At 40.8% G+C, this 15000-nt stretch overlaps 2 protein-coding genes across 3 annotated transcripts in view; both read left to right on the plus strand.

The window, feature by feature from the left end:
* ehmt2 (euchromatic histone-lysine N-methyltransferase 2) overlaps positions 1-1287 on the plus strand; it is a 38632-nt gene extending 37345 nt beyond the window's left edge. For both annotated transcript variants that reach the window (XM_060886794.1, XM_060886793.1), the window contains 4 exons: positions 162-248; positions 352-430; positions 551-726; positions 846-1287. In XM_060886794.1, coding sequence (XP_060742777.1) covers positions 162-248; positions 352-430; positions 551-726; positions 846-1026 — 523 coding nt within the window. In that variant the 3' untranslated portion in view covers positions 1027-1287. The remainder of the gene's footprint in view (positions 1-161; positions 249-351; positions 431-550; positions 727-845) is intronic.
* A 1773-nt stretch (positions 1288-3060) lies between these two features.
* Positions 3061-15000, plus strand: part of slc44a4 (solute carrier family 44 member 4) — a 25947-nt gene continuing 14007 nt past the window's right edge. The window contains exons 1-3 of the mRNA XM_060886463.1: positions 3061-3220; positions 11766-11814; positions 11948-12021. Of these exons, the coding sequence (XP_060742446.1) occupies positions 3178-3220; positions 11766-11814; positions 11948-12021 (166 nt within the window). The 5' untranslated portion in view covers positions 3061-3177. The remainder of the gene's footprint in view (positions 3221-11765; positions 11815-11947; positions 12022-15000) is intronic.

Below are 15000 nucleotides of genomic sequence, written 5' to 3' on the forward strand. Positions count from 1 at the left end.
GTGAGCCAATCACATCGCACTGTGCTGTGTGACATCATTGACTCTGTGATTTCCAAGAACATATAAACATCACACTGCAGCATATATCTGTGTCCTCTGTGTGTATGTTTAATACTGTGTGTGTGTGTGTGTGTGTGTGTGTGTGTGTGTGTGTGTGTAAGGGTACGTTTACAGCTGTACCGCACTGAGAAGATGGGGTGGGGAGTCAGAGCTCTTCAGGACATTCCTCAGGGAAGCTTCATCTGCGAGTCAGTCTGATTTCTTTCTTTGCTTCTTTCCTTATTTATTTCTTTGTGTTTTTTTTTCCATTCTTTCTTTCAACTCTGTGTGTGTGTGTGTGTGTGTGTGTAGGTATGTTGGGGAACTGATCTCGGATGCAGAAGCAGATGTGAGGGAAGATGATTCATATCTGTTTGATCTAGACAATAAGGTACATGTTAAATCATGGAGCTCCTTTGACTACTATAAACATACTGTATAATTATTATTAACAGACCTATGTTTTCTGTTCTTTCTGCTTCCCTTTCTTCTTCTCTCTCTCTCTCTGCAGGACGGAGAGGTATACTGCATTGATGCACGTTACTATGGTAACATTAGTCGTTTCATTAACCACCTGTGTGATCCAAACATTATCCCGGTGCGAGTGTTCATGCTGCATCAGGACCTGCGCTTCCCCCGGATAGCATTCTTCAGCTCCAGAGATATTCTCACAGGCCAGGAGCTTGGGTAGAATGAACACACTCACACACACACACACACACACACACACACACACAATCATTAACGAACTGACGTTATAAAATTTATCTTATCTAAATATGTGCGTGTGTGTGTGTGTGAGACAGGTTTGATTACGGAGACCGTTTTTGGGACATTAAGAGTAAGTACTTCACATGTCAGTGTGGCTCAGAGAAGTGTAAACACTCGGCAGAGGCCATCGCTCTGGAGCACAGCAGGCAGGTGCGTTTGGACTCCTTCCCAGAACCAGCCACCGAACCCGTGTTCACCGCTCCAGGAAACTCCTAAACTCCTCTCCAGACCCAGTGACACAATGCATTCTGGGATTTATCAGCACTGTACAGCTGTTGTGGCTGTTAAACACATTTAAGCCAATAATTTTATTCCTATTGGTCCATGTTGATCTGCTCCGTTTGTGTAGATTATAAAAAGGTCTGCTCTCAATAACCGAGTGAACGGTTCCGTTCTAATACTGTTCCTAATGCACCCTCATCCACTGAACTTCATGTTCCAGGTTGTAAATAAATCACTTTTTATATTTGATTGTCAGTCTTGAGTTTGGGTTTTTATTCCTTCAGATCATCACTATAACATTCTGGACCTCTCTCTAGTCAGACTGAGTGCTCTACTGTACGTATGGTTCGAGTGCTCTGGAGCTATTTTGTAGTATTTTACGAGACCTTCTAGAAGACTTTTTATTCCATCAAAGGGTTTCCCAACACTTCCTGGTCTAAAGGTTCTGGAACACATGGTGCAGATGGAGCTTCATAACTGGACCTTACTAGTGGCGTAATCTCACCAGGTTCTTAGCACATTAGTCCTTAGCAGATGAGTCATGAAGCAGATCATGTAGCTGTCCAGCTTGTCTGAGTAAGTGTGTGGTGTGTAAGCCTGAGAACATTCAGCTTAGTTGTTCTTGTTCTGTGCTATTTTGACGTAGCTGACACACACTTCGTGATGGTAGGCGGACGAGGGTGCATTAAAAGCAGCGTTAGGTTTGTTCACGTTGGTGAGTGCGCTCTGTAGGGGCGCCGTGCAGTATCAATAGGGAGCTATGCATCCTTCGTTAGTTTTTTTTTTTTGGTTTGCTTATTTTTTTTTAAAGAATTTTGGACTGTATGAATTTCCAGTGACAATGACAACTTTTTGTTACTATTATGTAGTTTGAATAAATATTTGATACAAAAGTAATGTGTGTCATTTCTTTACTCCTCTGGTGTTCTTTTACATCACACTGTGACAGATACTTACAAATATGTTGTATTATTTAATTGCTTTAAAAAATAAATAGTTTGTAATTATAAATCATTATTAGCTGCTTTTTTCTCAGCGTCTCTCCTCTATAAAGTCCACCTCCGTACCTGCACCTGTACCTGTACCTGTACCTACACGTGTACCTGCACTACACCTGTACCTGTACCTGCACTACACCTGTACCTGTACCTACACGTGTACCTGCACTACACCTGTACCTGTACCTGTACCTACACGTGTACCTGCACTACACCTGTACCTGCACCTACACCTGTACCTGCACCTGTACCTACACGTGTACCTGCACTACACCTGTACCTGTACCTGTACCTACACGTGTACCTGCACTACACCTGTACCTGTACCTGTACCTACACGTGTACCTGCACTACACCTGTACCTGCACCTGTACCTACACGTGTACCTGCACTACACCTGTACCTGCAGGACACGTAGACTGAGCGGCTCTGACACATTTATTCTGCACTTTAATGTCCTAAAGGCGTGAAAGAAAAGCCCCGTGGTGTCTCATTTCAACTCATAATGCCTTGTTATTCCAGTCAGGATAGAGTGTGTGTGTGTGCGTGTGTGTGTGTGTGTGTGTGTGTGTGTTTGTTTAGTGGGCGGAGCCAGTGTTTACACAAAGCTGTATAAAGTAGTTTGGTGATTAATAGTTTAGAACAAATAATAAGAATGTATAAAATCTATATATTTAAATGTGCTACATGGTGTTTAAGTCATAACTCATTTTATAATAAATATTTAAATAAAAGTATGAAACAAATCTACATGTGAACTAAATGTAAATAAAAATCAAGTCATTCAGAATAATGAACAATATTTAATTCGTTTTTATCGGACAGTTTTAACATTCAATCTTCCACAAGGCGAAAATCTCGGACAAAACAACACAATAACGAGAAACAGATCTTAAGTGGTTTTATTTCTCTTCTTTCTCCATCGTTTCCTTCTTCTCCTTATTTTGGCCGCCAGAGGGCGCTTCGGGCATCACGTCGTTAGTGGGCGTGGCGATATGCAGGGCAGGTGAGTAACAGGTGCGGCGTGACGTCACTGCTTGGTAACTTGCTACCGAGAGACGGAGAGACAGAAAGCGACAGACGAAAAGAAGAGATTTGTGTTTGTGCTGGAAGTTAGAAAGTTCAGCCTGGACAGTGTGGGTTCAGTATGGGGAAGAAGACAGAGGACAAAGAACAGCAGTCTGAGTATGGTGAGTGACTTTACTACTTATAATCTGGGAGAGAGAGAGAGAGAGAGAGAGAGAGAGAGATGGAGAAAGGGGGATAGGGAGAAAGAGAGAGAGAGAGAGAGAGAGAGAGAGAGAGAGAGAGAGAGATGGAGAAAGGGGGATAGGGAGAAAGAGAGAGAGAGAGAGAGAGAGAGAGAGGGGATAGGGAGAAAGAGAGAGAGAGAGAGAGGGGATAGGGAGAAAGAGAGCGAGAGAGATAGAGAGAAAGGGGGATAGGGAGAACGAGAGATAGAGAGAAAGGGGGATAGGGAGAACGAGAGAGAGAGAAAGGGGGATAGGGAGAACGAGAGAGAGAGAAAGGGGGATAGGGAGAACGAGAGAGAGAGAAAGGGGGATAGGGAGAACGAGAGAGAGAGAAAGGGGGATAGGGAGAACGAGAGAGAGAGAGGGATAGGGAGAACGAGAGAGAGATGGGATAGGGAGAAAGAGAGAGAGAGATAGAGAGAAAGGGGGATAGGGAGAAAGAGAGAGAGAGACAGAGAGAGAGACAGAGCGAGAGGGTGGATTGTATTGTGTACGTTCAAACATAATTATTTGTCTGTCAGTCTGTTGTCTTTTGTCCCTTGTCATGTCCCACATGTCCTGTGTGTTATTGAGTCATCATTATGGTCTACAGTTAGTTTATAAATAAGAAAATCATCAGATAACTTTATATACAGTAAATAGTCCATTAGAATATTGGTGTGAAAGGTGTTACACACTAATACACACTCATATATATAATGGGCTAGAAAGTGTGTAGACACAATTCTACACACTACACAGTGTCAATAGTGAGGAAGGAAGTGAACATTAAATAGCTGGTTATGTTGTCATATAGTGAACTAGATGTAATGTCTAATGGGGAAGTGACTGTGATGTCTACATGACTGGGTCAGAGACCTCCAGAATATCAGGTCCTGGTGTGTGTAGCAGTGTGAACCTCTCTGCTGGTGTAAATCGTTGTACTACACAATCAGAATAATTCCTCAGTGATGAGGGGAAATAAATGTTTGTACTGTTTTAAAGCAGTAATCCAGCTGCATGTGAATGAGGTGAGCAGGACACGTTCATCACCACTCACTTCCTACTGGACTATAAACACTGAATCTCCACAGAAGCCTGTGTAGATCATCTCCTGCTACCTTATGCAGTATCTACTTCCAGTAAAGGGAACAGTTCCTGTAATTGTTCAGCACTTTACTGCATTCTGTAAATAAAACACACTGATTACATAAAATCAGGAATGTGAAGGTCAGTGGGAAAAAACAAACAAACAAACAAACAAACAAACAGTAATGTGGAACTTTGTTTTAGTTCTTTACTTTAGTGTTTTATCCCCAGTGTTATTAACTCTTTATAATGAGCACGTATAAAATCATCATTATTGATCAGTTCTCAGTCTTCCAGTCGACTTGTTCAAAACATTTCACTACTCATCTGAGCAGCTTCTTCAGTCTGAGGAACGTTGAGTTTCTACACTCTGTGTTGGTGGGTTTTCCAGTTCATACAGTTAACTGAGACTGTATATTGTATGTGTGTATGGTGTTAAGTGTGGGATATGAGTTTATGACCTGTAGAAACATTGAGTACAATAAGAACAAGTGTGTGTGTGTGTGTGTGTGTGTGTCGTGTTTGTGTGTGTGTCGTGTTTGTGTGTGTGTCGTGTTTGTGTGTGTGTCGTGTTTGTGTGTGTGTGTCGTGTTGTGTGTGTGTGTGTGTGTCGTGTTGTGTGTGTGTGTGTGTGTCGTGTTGTGTGTGTGTGTGTGTGTCGTGTTGTGTGTGTGTCGTGTTGTGTGTGTGTGTGTTGTGTGTGTGTGTCGTGTTGTGTGTGTGTGTCGTGTTGTGTGTGTGTGTGTCGTGTTGTGTGTGTGTGTGTGTCGTGTTGTGTGTGTGTGTCGTGTTGTGTGTGTGTGTGTTTCGTGTTGTGTGTGTTTCGTGTTGTGTGTGTGTGTGTGTTGTGTGTGTCGTGTTGTGTGTGTGTCGTGTTTGTGTGTGTGTCGTGTTTGTGTGTGTGTCGTGTTGTGTGTGTGTGTCGTGTTGTGTGTGTGTGTCGTGTTGTGTGTGTGTGTTTCGTGTTGTGTGTTGTGTGTGTCGTGTTGTGTGTGTGTGTGTGTGTCGTGTTGCGTGTGTGTCGTGTTGCGTGTGTGTCGTGTTGCGTGTGTGTCGTGTTGCGTGTGTGTCGTGTTGCGTGTGTGTCGTGTTGCGTGTGTGTCGTGTTGTGTGTGTGTGTGTCGTGTTGTGTGTGTGTGTGTCGTGTTGTGTGTGTGTGTCGTGTTGTGTGTGTGTGTCGTGTTGTGTGTGTGTGTGTCGTGTTGTGTGTGTGTGTCGTGTTGTGTGTGTGTTGTGTGTGTGTGTGTCGTGTTGTGTGTGTGTGTGTGTGTGTGTGTGTGTGTGTGTGTGTCGTGTTGTGTGTGTGTGTCGTGTTGTGTGTGTGTGTCGTGTTGTGTGTGTGTGTCGTGTTGTGTGTGTGTGTGTCGTGTTGTGTGTGTGTTGTGTGTGTGTCGTGTTGTGTGTGTGTCGTGTTGTGTGTGTGTCGTGTTGTGTGTGTGTCGTGTTGTGTGTGTGTGTCGTGTTGTGTGTGTGTGTCGTGTTGTGTGTGTGTGTGTGTGTGTGTCGTGTTGTGTGTGTGTGTGTGTCGTGTTGTGTGTGTGTCGTGTTGTGTGTGTGTGTCGTGTTGTGTGTGTCGTGTTGTGTGTGTGTGTCGTGTTGTGTGTGTGTGTCGTGTTGTGTGTGTGTGTCGTGTTGTGTGTGTGTCGTGTTGTGTGTGTGTGTCGTGTTGTGTGTGTGTGTCGTGTTGTGTGTGTGTGTCGTGTTGTGTGTGTGGTGTTTGTGTGTGTCGTGTTTGTGTGTGTCGTGTCGTGTGTGTCATGTTGTGTGTCGTGTTGTGTGTGTCGTGTTGTGTGTGTGTGTGTGTCGTGTTGTGTGGGTGTGTCGTGTCGTGTTGTGTGTGTTGTGTTGTCTTGTGTGTGTCATGTTGTGTGTGTGTGTCGTGTTGTGTGTGTGTCGTGTTGTGTGTGTGTGTGTCGTGTTGTGTGTGTGTGTGTGTCGTGTGTGTGTGTGTCGTGTTGTGTGTGTGTGTCGTGTTGTGTGTGTGTGTGTGTTGTGTGTGTGTGTCGTGTTGTGTGTGTGTGTGTGTCATGTTGTGTGTGTGTGTCGTGTGTGTGTGTTGTGTTTTTGATTTTTAATTAAATGAAGTTTTTTCCTTGTTCTGACTCAGTCTGCAATGTTTAGACTTTCGTAGCTTGTAATAATAGAACATGTGAGGTTGAATATAGGACAGCATGGCTGTGTGTGTGTGAGTGAGTGTGTGTGTGTGTGTGTGAGTGTGTGAGTGAGTGTGTGAGTGTGTGAGTGAGTGAGTGAGTGTGTGAGTGTGTGAGTGTGTGAGTGTGTGAGTGAGTGAGTGAGTGAGTGAGTGAGTGTGTGTGTGTGTGTGTGTGTGTGTGTGTGTGTGTGTGTGTGTGTGTGTGTGTGTGTGTGTGTGTGTGTGTATCTGATTGAGCCATTCACATAGTTTGCATACTTTCCGGAGTCTCATATTTCAGAGTGACGAATGATGAGGTTAATAACGTGTTTAAATTGAGCACATCGGTAAGAACGAGCACTGAAGTCATTACAGTTGGAACAACACTGATGCTGAGAGACCGTGAAATATGGAGAACAAAATAAGACCCCAGAAATGTATCTATGTATCTCTTTAGGATGTGGGAGTGAAATCTACAGACAGCGTAGGGTGGAACAGGACCTTCAGCATTTCCCTCAGATGTAATCTGATGCCATGTTAGTGACTACAACATCACGTAGCTCCGGACGCTAATGTAACAACTTCTGTGTTATAATGTGCTAAGAAACATCAGCATTACGTCTTGAGCTGTGATCCGACTCAAAATATAAGTCAGTCCAAAGAGGAAGGAGGCAAACATTGCCCTTGGTGTCCTCACAAGATCATTAACTTCTATTTCATGAGTTTGAGTGGAGTGTGTAAGAAACCAAACAGCGATGGTGTGGTGGCATTGATGCGTCACACATGTCATCTGTTTATAGTTTAATGTTGTGGAACTTTAGTGAAAGATCTTCTGTTTTATAGCAGCTATAAAAAGTAAAAATACAAAAACACCATATCAAAGGTTAGAAGTTTTTATATCTTCTGACTGAAACCTTTGATGTTCAGCTGCACTGCTGTCATCGCCGCTGTTGTAGAAACTAAATCAACATCGTCTGACCAATCAGAGTCCAGAACTGAAACGTGCCCAACGTGTTGACACGCAGATGTTAGATCTACAAATAACTGACAGATTCCACACAGAGATGCTGCGTCCGTGGTTTATTAGATTAGATTTTAACTATGAGGTCAGGAATGAGATGTGACACATTAAACAGCGCAGTGATTATCAGACTGGTCAGATGTTGACTTTGACCATTGGACATGATTGGAAAAAGAATCCGTTATTAAAAGTGTTTCTGATCTAAAGGCTAACGAAAGAGACACAAAGATCTCTGTGGATCTCAGATCTGCTCACCGTCCTCGCTTACAGAGAACATTTAGAGAAGTGTCAGGATTCATCATGTCTCCAGTCTGTGATTCCTAAAACCAGAGGCAGGAGATCCAGTGACCTCCAGAAAGAAACATTCCAGACAGCAGACAATAAGCCCATGGGGATTAAAGATATCCTGATGCATATGATTAAGTTAAAGCTGTTCTGTGGTTTAAACAAACAAATAAACAAACGAATAAAGTGAGTGTGTATCCTCTGCATTCTCCCCCCTCCTTTCTCTCTCTCCCCTCCTTCCCCACCGCTCCTCCCCCCTCTCGGACGGGTAGTTCAGTCTGTCTGTAATGTGATCTGTCCTCGGCTGGTTGAGGAACAGGTTCTTCAGAGAGTCTCCACAGCGATGAAGTAACTGACGACTGGGTGAATTTAATATGGAGTCTAAATCAGGGGGTCTGTTAGCTTCTTTAAAGGGAACTTGATCTCACGGTTGTTAAACTCCAGGTTAGTTTGGGTACAAATATGAATACAGTTACTTTAAATAACTAGAATATATAACTAACCATGGGGTCACGGTGGCTTAGTGGTTAGCACGTTCACCTCACACCTCCAGGGTTGGGGGTTCGATTCCCGCCTCTGCCTTGTGTGTGTGGAGTTTGCATGTTCTCCCCGTGCCTCGGGGGTTTCCTCCGGGTACTCCGGTTTCCTCCCCCGGTCCAAAGACATGCATGGTAGGTTGATTGGCATCTCTGGAAAATTGTCTGTAGTGTGTGATTGTGTGAGTGAATGAGAGTGTGTGTGTGTGTGCCCTGTGATGGGTTGGCACTCCGTCCAGGGTGTATCCTGCCTTGATGCCCGATGACGCCTGAGATAGGCACAGTCTCCCTGTGACCCGAGGTAGTTCAGATAAGTGGTAGAAGATGAATGAGTGAGTGAGAGTGAGTGAGTGTAACTAACCACCATTTTACATCCAGACTCAGTTAGTTTAATTTGTGAATCTAAAATTTAAATGGCAAAAACACACAAAAGAAAAACTTTTGAGGAACCATTCAGTGACCTTGGTGACAAATAGTTTTTTAGTTAACCGAAATCTCAAACTACAGAGAACGTCCAGTACAATGAACAAGTCTGAGGTGTCTGAGGTGATCTTCTCTAGATTCTGTGTTTGAGTGAGCTGAAGGTCTGGAGTCTCTTTGGGAGAGAGATGTTCTGTGTTTTGGATGCGTTGGGTATCTATAATCTCTTAAATTTGGGTCTTTTGTGTTGGTGTTTGTGTGTTGATGAGGTTTGGTGCTCTGGATAGAGTTTGGCACTTGCTGGTGCTGTAGAAGGTGTTTTTGGATCTGACAGGACTGTGTTAGGCCTGAATAAAGATTCCTAACAGCTAATCTACAAAAGTCTAGAGCTTCAACATTTATCTCATTACAGCATATTATAGTTCAGTATTTATCACCTCACGCCCTAAACAGTGACTAACTCTCTGTTAGGATCAGGTCAGGACATCCATACAGTTTAATATCAGTAGAAATACAGGGTAGGAATCCTGTCTGGACTGTGGAGCAGGTTCTGGAGCAGGAAGAAGATTTGTTCAGAATGTTTGAGATGTGGACAGATTTGAGATAAAAACTGAACTGATTGTGTGAGTTTACTGAAGAAAACTGAGGTTTAGGAAGCTGAAGATTTTTGCATCAGGCTTGTTTCCATTTGATGAATTCAAATCAGATTCAAATGCTGAAGATCTCTCTCTCTCTCTCTCTCTCTCTCTCTCTCTCTCTTTCTCTCTTTCTCTCTCTTTGTTTCTCTCTCTCTCTCTCTCTCTTTTATCTGTCTCTCTCTCTCTGTCTCTCTCTGCCTCTCTCTCTCTTCCTCTCTTTCTCTCTCTCTCTCTCTTTGTTTCTCTCTCTCTCTCTCTCTCTCTCTCTCTCTCTCTCTCTGCCTCTCTCTCACTCTGTCTCTCTCAGCCCCCCCCCCCCCCCCCCCCCCCCCGCTCTCTCTCTGCTGTCTTTTGTCCTTGTTTACTACAAATCATCAACTTTCAGTGCAGTGACTGTGAGGGTTTAGAGTTGTGTAAAGGGATACTGAGAGTGGAGATGTTCACAGGGTGACCTGTGACCTAGCAACCAGGAAACAAACTTTTCATGAGTAATCCATAAACAGAAGGGTGAAGAATAAAAGCCGATAAAGAAGAGACACTCGATTTATATGGGTTTCCACACTGTTAGAATAATAAGCTCTGTCCAGCACTGTGTGTGTGTATGAGTGTGTGTGAGTGTCACATGACAACCAATGTAGTGGAGCTGCCAGGTAACAAAGCGTCCGTTCCTCAGAGAGTCATACACCCGCGGCTCGGCGGAGACGAACACGCCCATGTTATTGTCAGGAGCCTTAAAATCAGACGCTTTATTTCTGAGGAATTACACACATTAACTGGAGAAAATAATTTCACAAACCCAACCCCAGTCATGTTCATATTAAATGTTTACTACAACGCTGAGGTGGTGATGTGGTGATTATTGTCCTATAACAGCACGTTCCTGAGTGTTTTAGTTCTCGTTTACCACAACAGTGTGTTACACGTCTTTACTGAGGAACACATTGGACTTGTAGCTGTTTATCTTTCACAAATAAACAGAATTGATAAAAAAATAAGTTAAAAAAATCAATGGAAAGCAGTCAGTCAGCATGGAGATATATTCCAGCTTCCTTCCCAGAACCTCATTAGATACCAAACACTTCCTTATAAGAAAAGCGCCGTGTCACACACAGTCATTAAAGCAGCTGCTTTTTTAAGGCACATTTTATATCTATTCTGTTATATATTCACTTATAAAACACTTCATAAATGAGAAAGTTCAAGAGATCTTGTGCTATAGTTCTATCTTGAGTGAGCTATAACATATAAAGGTGTGAAAGATCTGATGTTTTATTGTGGAGGTGCTGCACCAAACACACACATCTAACCCTGAAGATGGTCAAGTCCCTCAAACCCCCTGGATTTATAGTCGGAAATGTTGACCAAAGATAACGTGGCTGTTTCCTTGAGAGTGAGATGGAGGAGGTGTTTGTGTTTGTGTGAAGAAGTCTATCAGATGAATCAGATGTAACATGGAGCAAGGACGAGAAGACTCCTGGAACATGGAGAAGTTTCCTAGACCATGTGAAGGACATGAGGAACGTTTATAAAATACAACATCTCCGAAAGACTAAAATTTGTCCTGAATTCAAACTGAACCCAGAACAAATTTGAAGTAATTCTTACTAATAGACATTTGATACCCATCTGTTTTATGAACTAAAGAGACAAATGGCCTCAGGTGTGTACACAGTCTGGACTTGTTTTATCCCTGTGTTTAGTCTTTTTTGCTAAACAGGTTTGACTGATATGGAAATGCAAACACAAACCGCTGGAGCTACACACTGCGACACACACATGGCCTCTGTTAATGTTTCCTGTAGTCACTTTGTCACAGACTCCGGTCACCTTCCATTTAACTCCTAACTTGTGTAAGCAGTGTGCTGCTGCTCTGCTCCATGTGTCTGTCGTTTGTGAACATTCTTAATCATGGTGACGATCTTTAACGGTTTTGCCACTTTGTGATGAAGAACAAGTTGTAAATGGCAGCAGTTTTGCAGGTTCCAGCACATTTCCGCTGGACGCCATTTTCAGTCAGGTGACCATTTTAAACACAGTTTTGTTACTTTATCAGTGTGATGGATTTAAAGCTAGAGAATGCACTGAGATCTGATGATCTTTTCATGACCGCAGACTAGCTGATGGAGCGAAGTTACCATTTGATGCCTAACTACATAATAACTCAATACCAAGTGTCTAAATAATTAACCAGCTTCTCTACACACACGTTGCTTGGCGTGGTGTCCAGGTAGAAGACCAGCTATTTGGCACATTAGCCACTTCTATGATCAGTGATCTATGAGCTGCTTAGCCCTCTGGCCCAGGGGTAAATCTAACCATTTGTAGGAGGTCACGTGTGTTTCATTAATGTTTGTAATAAAACTCCACTTTTGTCATTCAGGAGAGCCAACACAGTATGACCCGACGTTTACTGGACCCCTTCACAACAGGTGTGTGTGTTTGTGTGTGTGAGACAGAGTGTGTGTGAGTGAGTGAGTGTGTGAGACAGAGTGTGTGAGAGAGTCTAACTGTTTATGGATGTAGGTAATGATGAATCAGCTAATCTGCTTGTTCTTTGTCCAGGAGCTGCACTGATATCATCTGCTGTATCCTCTTCATGCTTGTCGTTGTTGGATACATGGTGGTTGGGATTCTGGGTAAGAATCTACACAAGGATAACGCATAGGATGTAGAAAGGAACAAACCTCTCCCTGGGTCAACAAGGGCGGAGTTATTTTACACTAACAAGTCAGCCGTGATCATGTGGCCTTTCATTTCTCCTCTAACATCTGATCTATTATCAGCTCAGGAGTGTAGATTAGATGCAAATAGACCACACACACACACACACACACACACACACACACACACACACACACACACACACACACACACACACACACACAGAAACACACACACACAGAAACACACACACACACACACACACACACACAGAGAGAACAGTCTGTAAAGGTATATCCATTTTGTTGCTATTATGGAGATTCAGCATTAGCATGTTAGCTCCCTTCTGGTCAAACATAATTAGCCTTTGCATTAACATTGTTCCTTGTTTTTTTCCGATTCATCCTTTAGCCACTTTATGAGGAAAGTTTAATCAAAATTTTAGTGCTAACAGTGAAATCATTTGAACTCTTATGCTAGCATATTAGCATTGAAACACAGCTAGAAACATTAGCTTTCTACAGTAGAGTAAAAGTTCTAGCAGTTCAGACTCTATCCTATAACTCTATAAGAAGTATTTATTATTATTATTATATATTAATTCTGTAGTATGAATTCGCTAGTGCTATTGCATAGTAGCACCTCAAGTAGGACACATTCAAACACTTTAGAATCAGAATCAGAACCAGAATCATGTTTATTGGCCAAGTGTGTTGATGTTGACACACACAAGGAATTTGGTTCCAGCTGTTTGTGACTCTCCAAAGTACACACATAAATAACACTATACTATACAATACACACATAAATAACACTATACTATACAATACACACATAAATAACACTATACAATACAATACACACATAAATAACACTATACTTACATACACATATTAGGCCTAGTACTATACACACATGTATACACTAGACATCGATACTCATTACACATACTACACACACATAATAACACTATACAATACAATAACAACCTAAATAACACTAATACAATACACACATAAATAACACTATACAATATACACCATAATTAACACTATACTATACTACACAATACAGACAGAATGAGTATTAAATATAAATACAGAATATATAACAGATCAGTTATGTACATAAAGTGTGAGAGTGTAAATAATAATATTGTGTAATATTATACTTTAGTACAATATACAGCAGCAGTAGTGTGTAATATATACAGATGATGTGATGACTGACAGTCCTGATAATGCAGCACTTATAGATATGAAGCAGTGAATATAATGATGGTGAGGTGTTAATCAGGGTGATTGTCTGGGGAAACAAACTGTTCCTGTGTCTGGCAGTTTTAGTAAGTAAAGTTCTGTAGCGCCTGAGAGAAGGTAGGAGCTGAAAGAGGTTGTGTTCAGGGTGTGAAGGGTCAGTGGTGATGTTTACTGCACGGTTTCTGGTTCTTGTGTCATACAAGTCCTGGGGGGTGGGCAGGGGGGCACCAGTTATTATTTCTGCTGTTTTACTGTGTGCTGCAGTCTGTTCCTGTCCTGTTTAGTTGCTGCACCAAACCAGATGGTGATGGATGTGAACAGGACAGATTCAATGACTGCAGTGTAGAACAGCATCAACAGCTCCTGTGGCAGACCAAACTTCCTTAAGTGATGTAGAAACTACATACACTATACAATACAATACACACATAAATAACACTATACAATACAATACACACATAAATAACACTATACAATACAATACACACATAAATAACACTATACAATACAATACACACATAAATAACACTATACTATACAGTACACACATAAATAACACTATACTATACAATACACACATAAATAACACTATACTATACAATACAGACATAAATAACACTATACTATACAATACACACATAAATAACACTATACTATACAATACACACATAAATAACACTATACAATACAATACACACATAAATAACACTATACTATACAATACACACATAAATAACACTATACAATACAATACACACATAAATAACACAATACAATACACACATAAATAACACTATACTATACAATACACACATAAATAACACTATACTATACAATACACACATAAATAACACTATACTATACAATACACACATAAATAACACTATACTATACAATACACACATAAATAACACTATACAATACAATACACACATAAATAACACTATACAATACAATACACACATAAATAACACTATACAATACAATACACACATAAATAACACTATACAATACAATACACACATAAATAACACTATACAATACAATACACACATAAATAACACTATACTATACAGTACACACATAAATAACACTATACTATACAATACACACATAAATAACACTATACTATACAATACAGACATAAATAACACTATACTATACAATACACACATAAATAACACTATACTATACAATACACACATAAATAACACTATACTATACAGTACACACATAAATAACACTATACTATACAGTACACACATAAATAACACTATACTATACAATACACACATAAATAACACTATACAATACAATACACACATAAATAACACTATACTATACAATACACACATAAATAACACTATACAATACAATACACACATAAATAACACTATACTATACAATACACACATAAATAACACTATACTATACAATACACACATAAATAACACTATACAATACAATACACACATAAATAACACTATACAATACAATACACACATAAATAACACTATACAATACAATACACACATAAATAACACTATACAATACAATACACACATAAATAACACTATACAATACAATACACACATAAATAACACTATACTATACAGTACACACATAAATAACACTATACAATACAATACACACATAAATAACACTATACTATACAATACACACATAAATAACACTATA

This window comes from Tachysurus vachellii, chromosome 14, assembly GCF_030014155.1.
Source record: "Tachysurus vachellii isolate PV-2020 chromosome 14, HZAU_Pvac_v1, whole genome shotgun sequence".
In the NCBI taxonomy this organism is placed as follows: domain Eukaryota; kingdom Metazoa; phylum Chordata; class Actinopteri; order Siluriformes; family Bagridae; genus Tachysurus; species Tachysurus vachellii.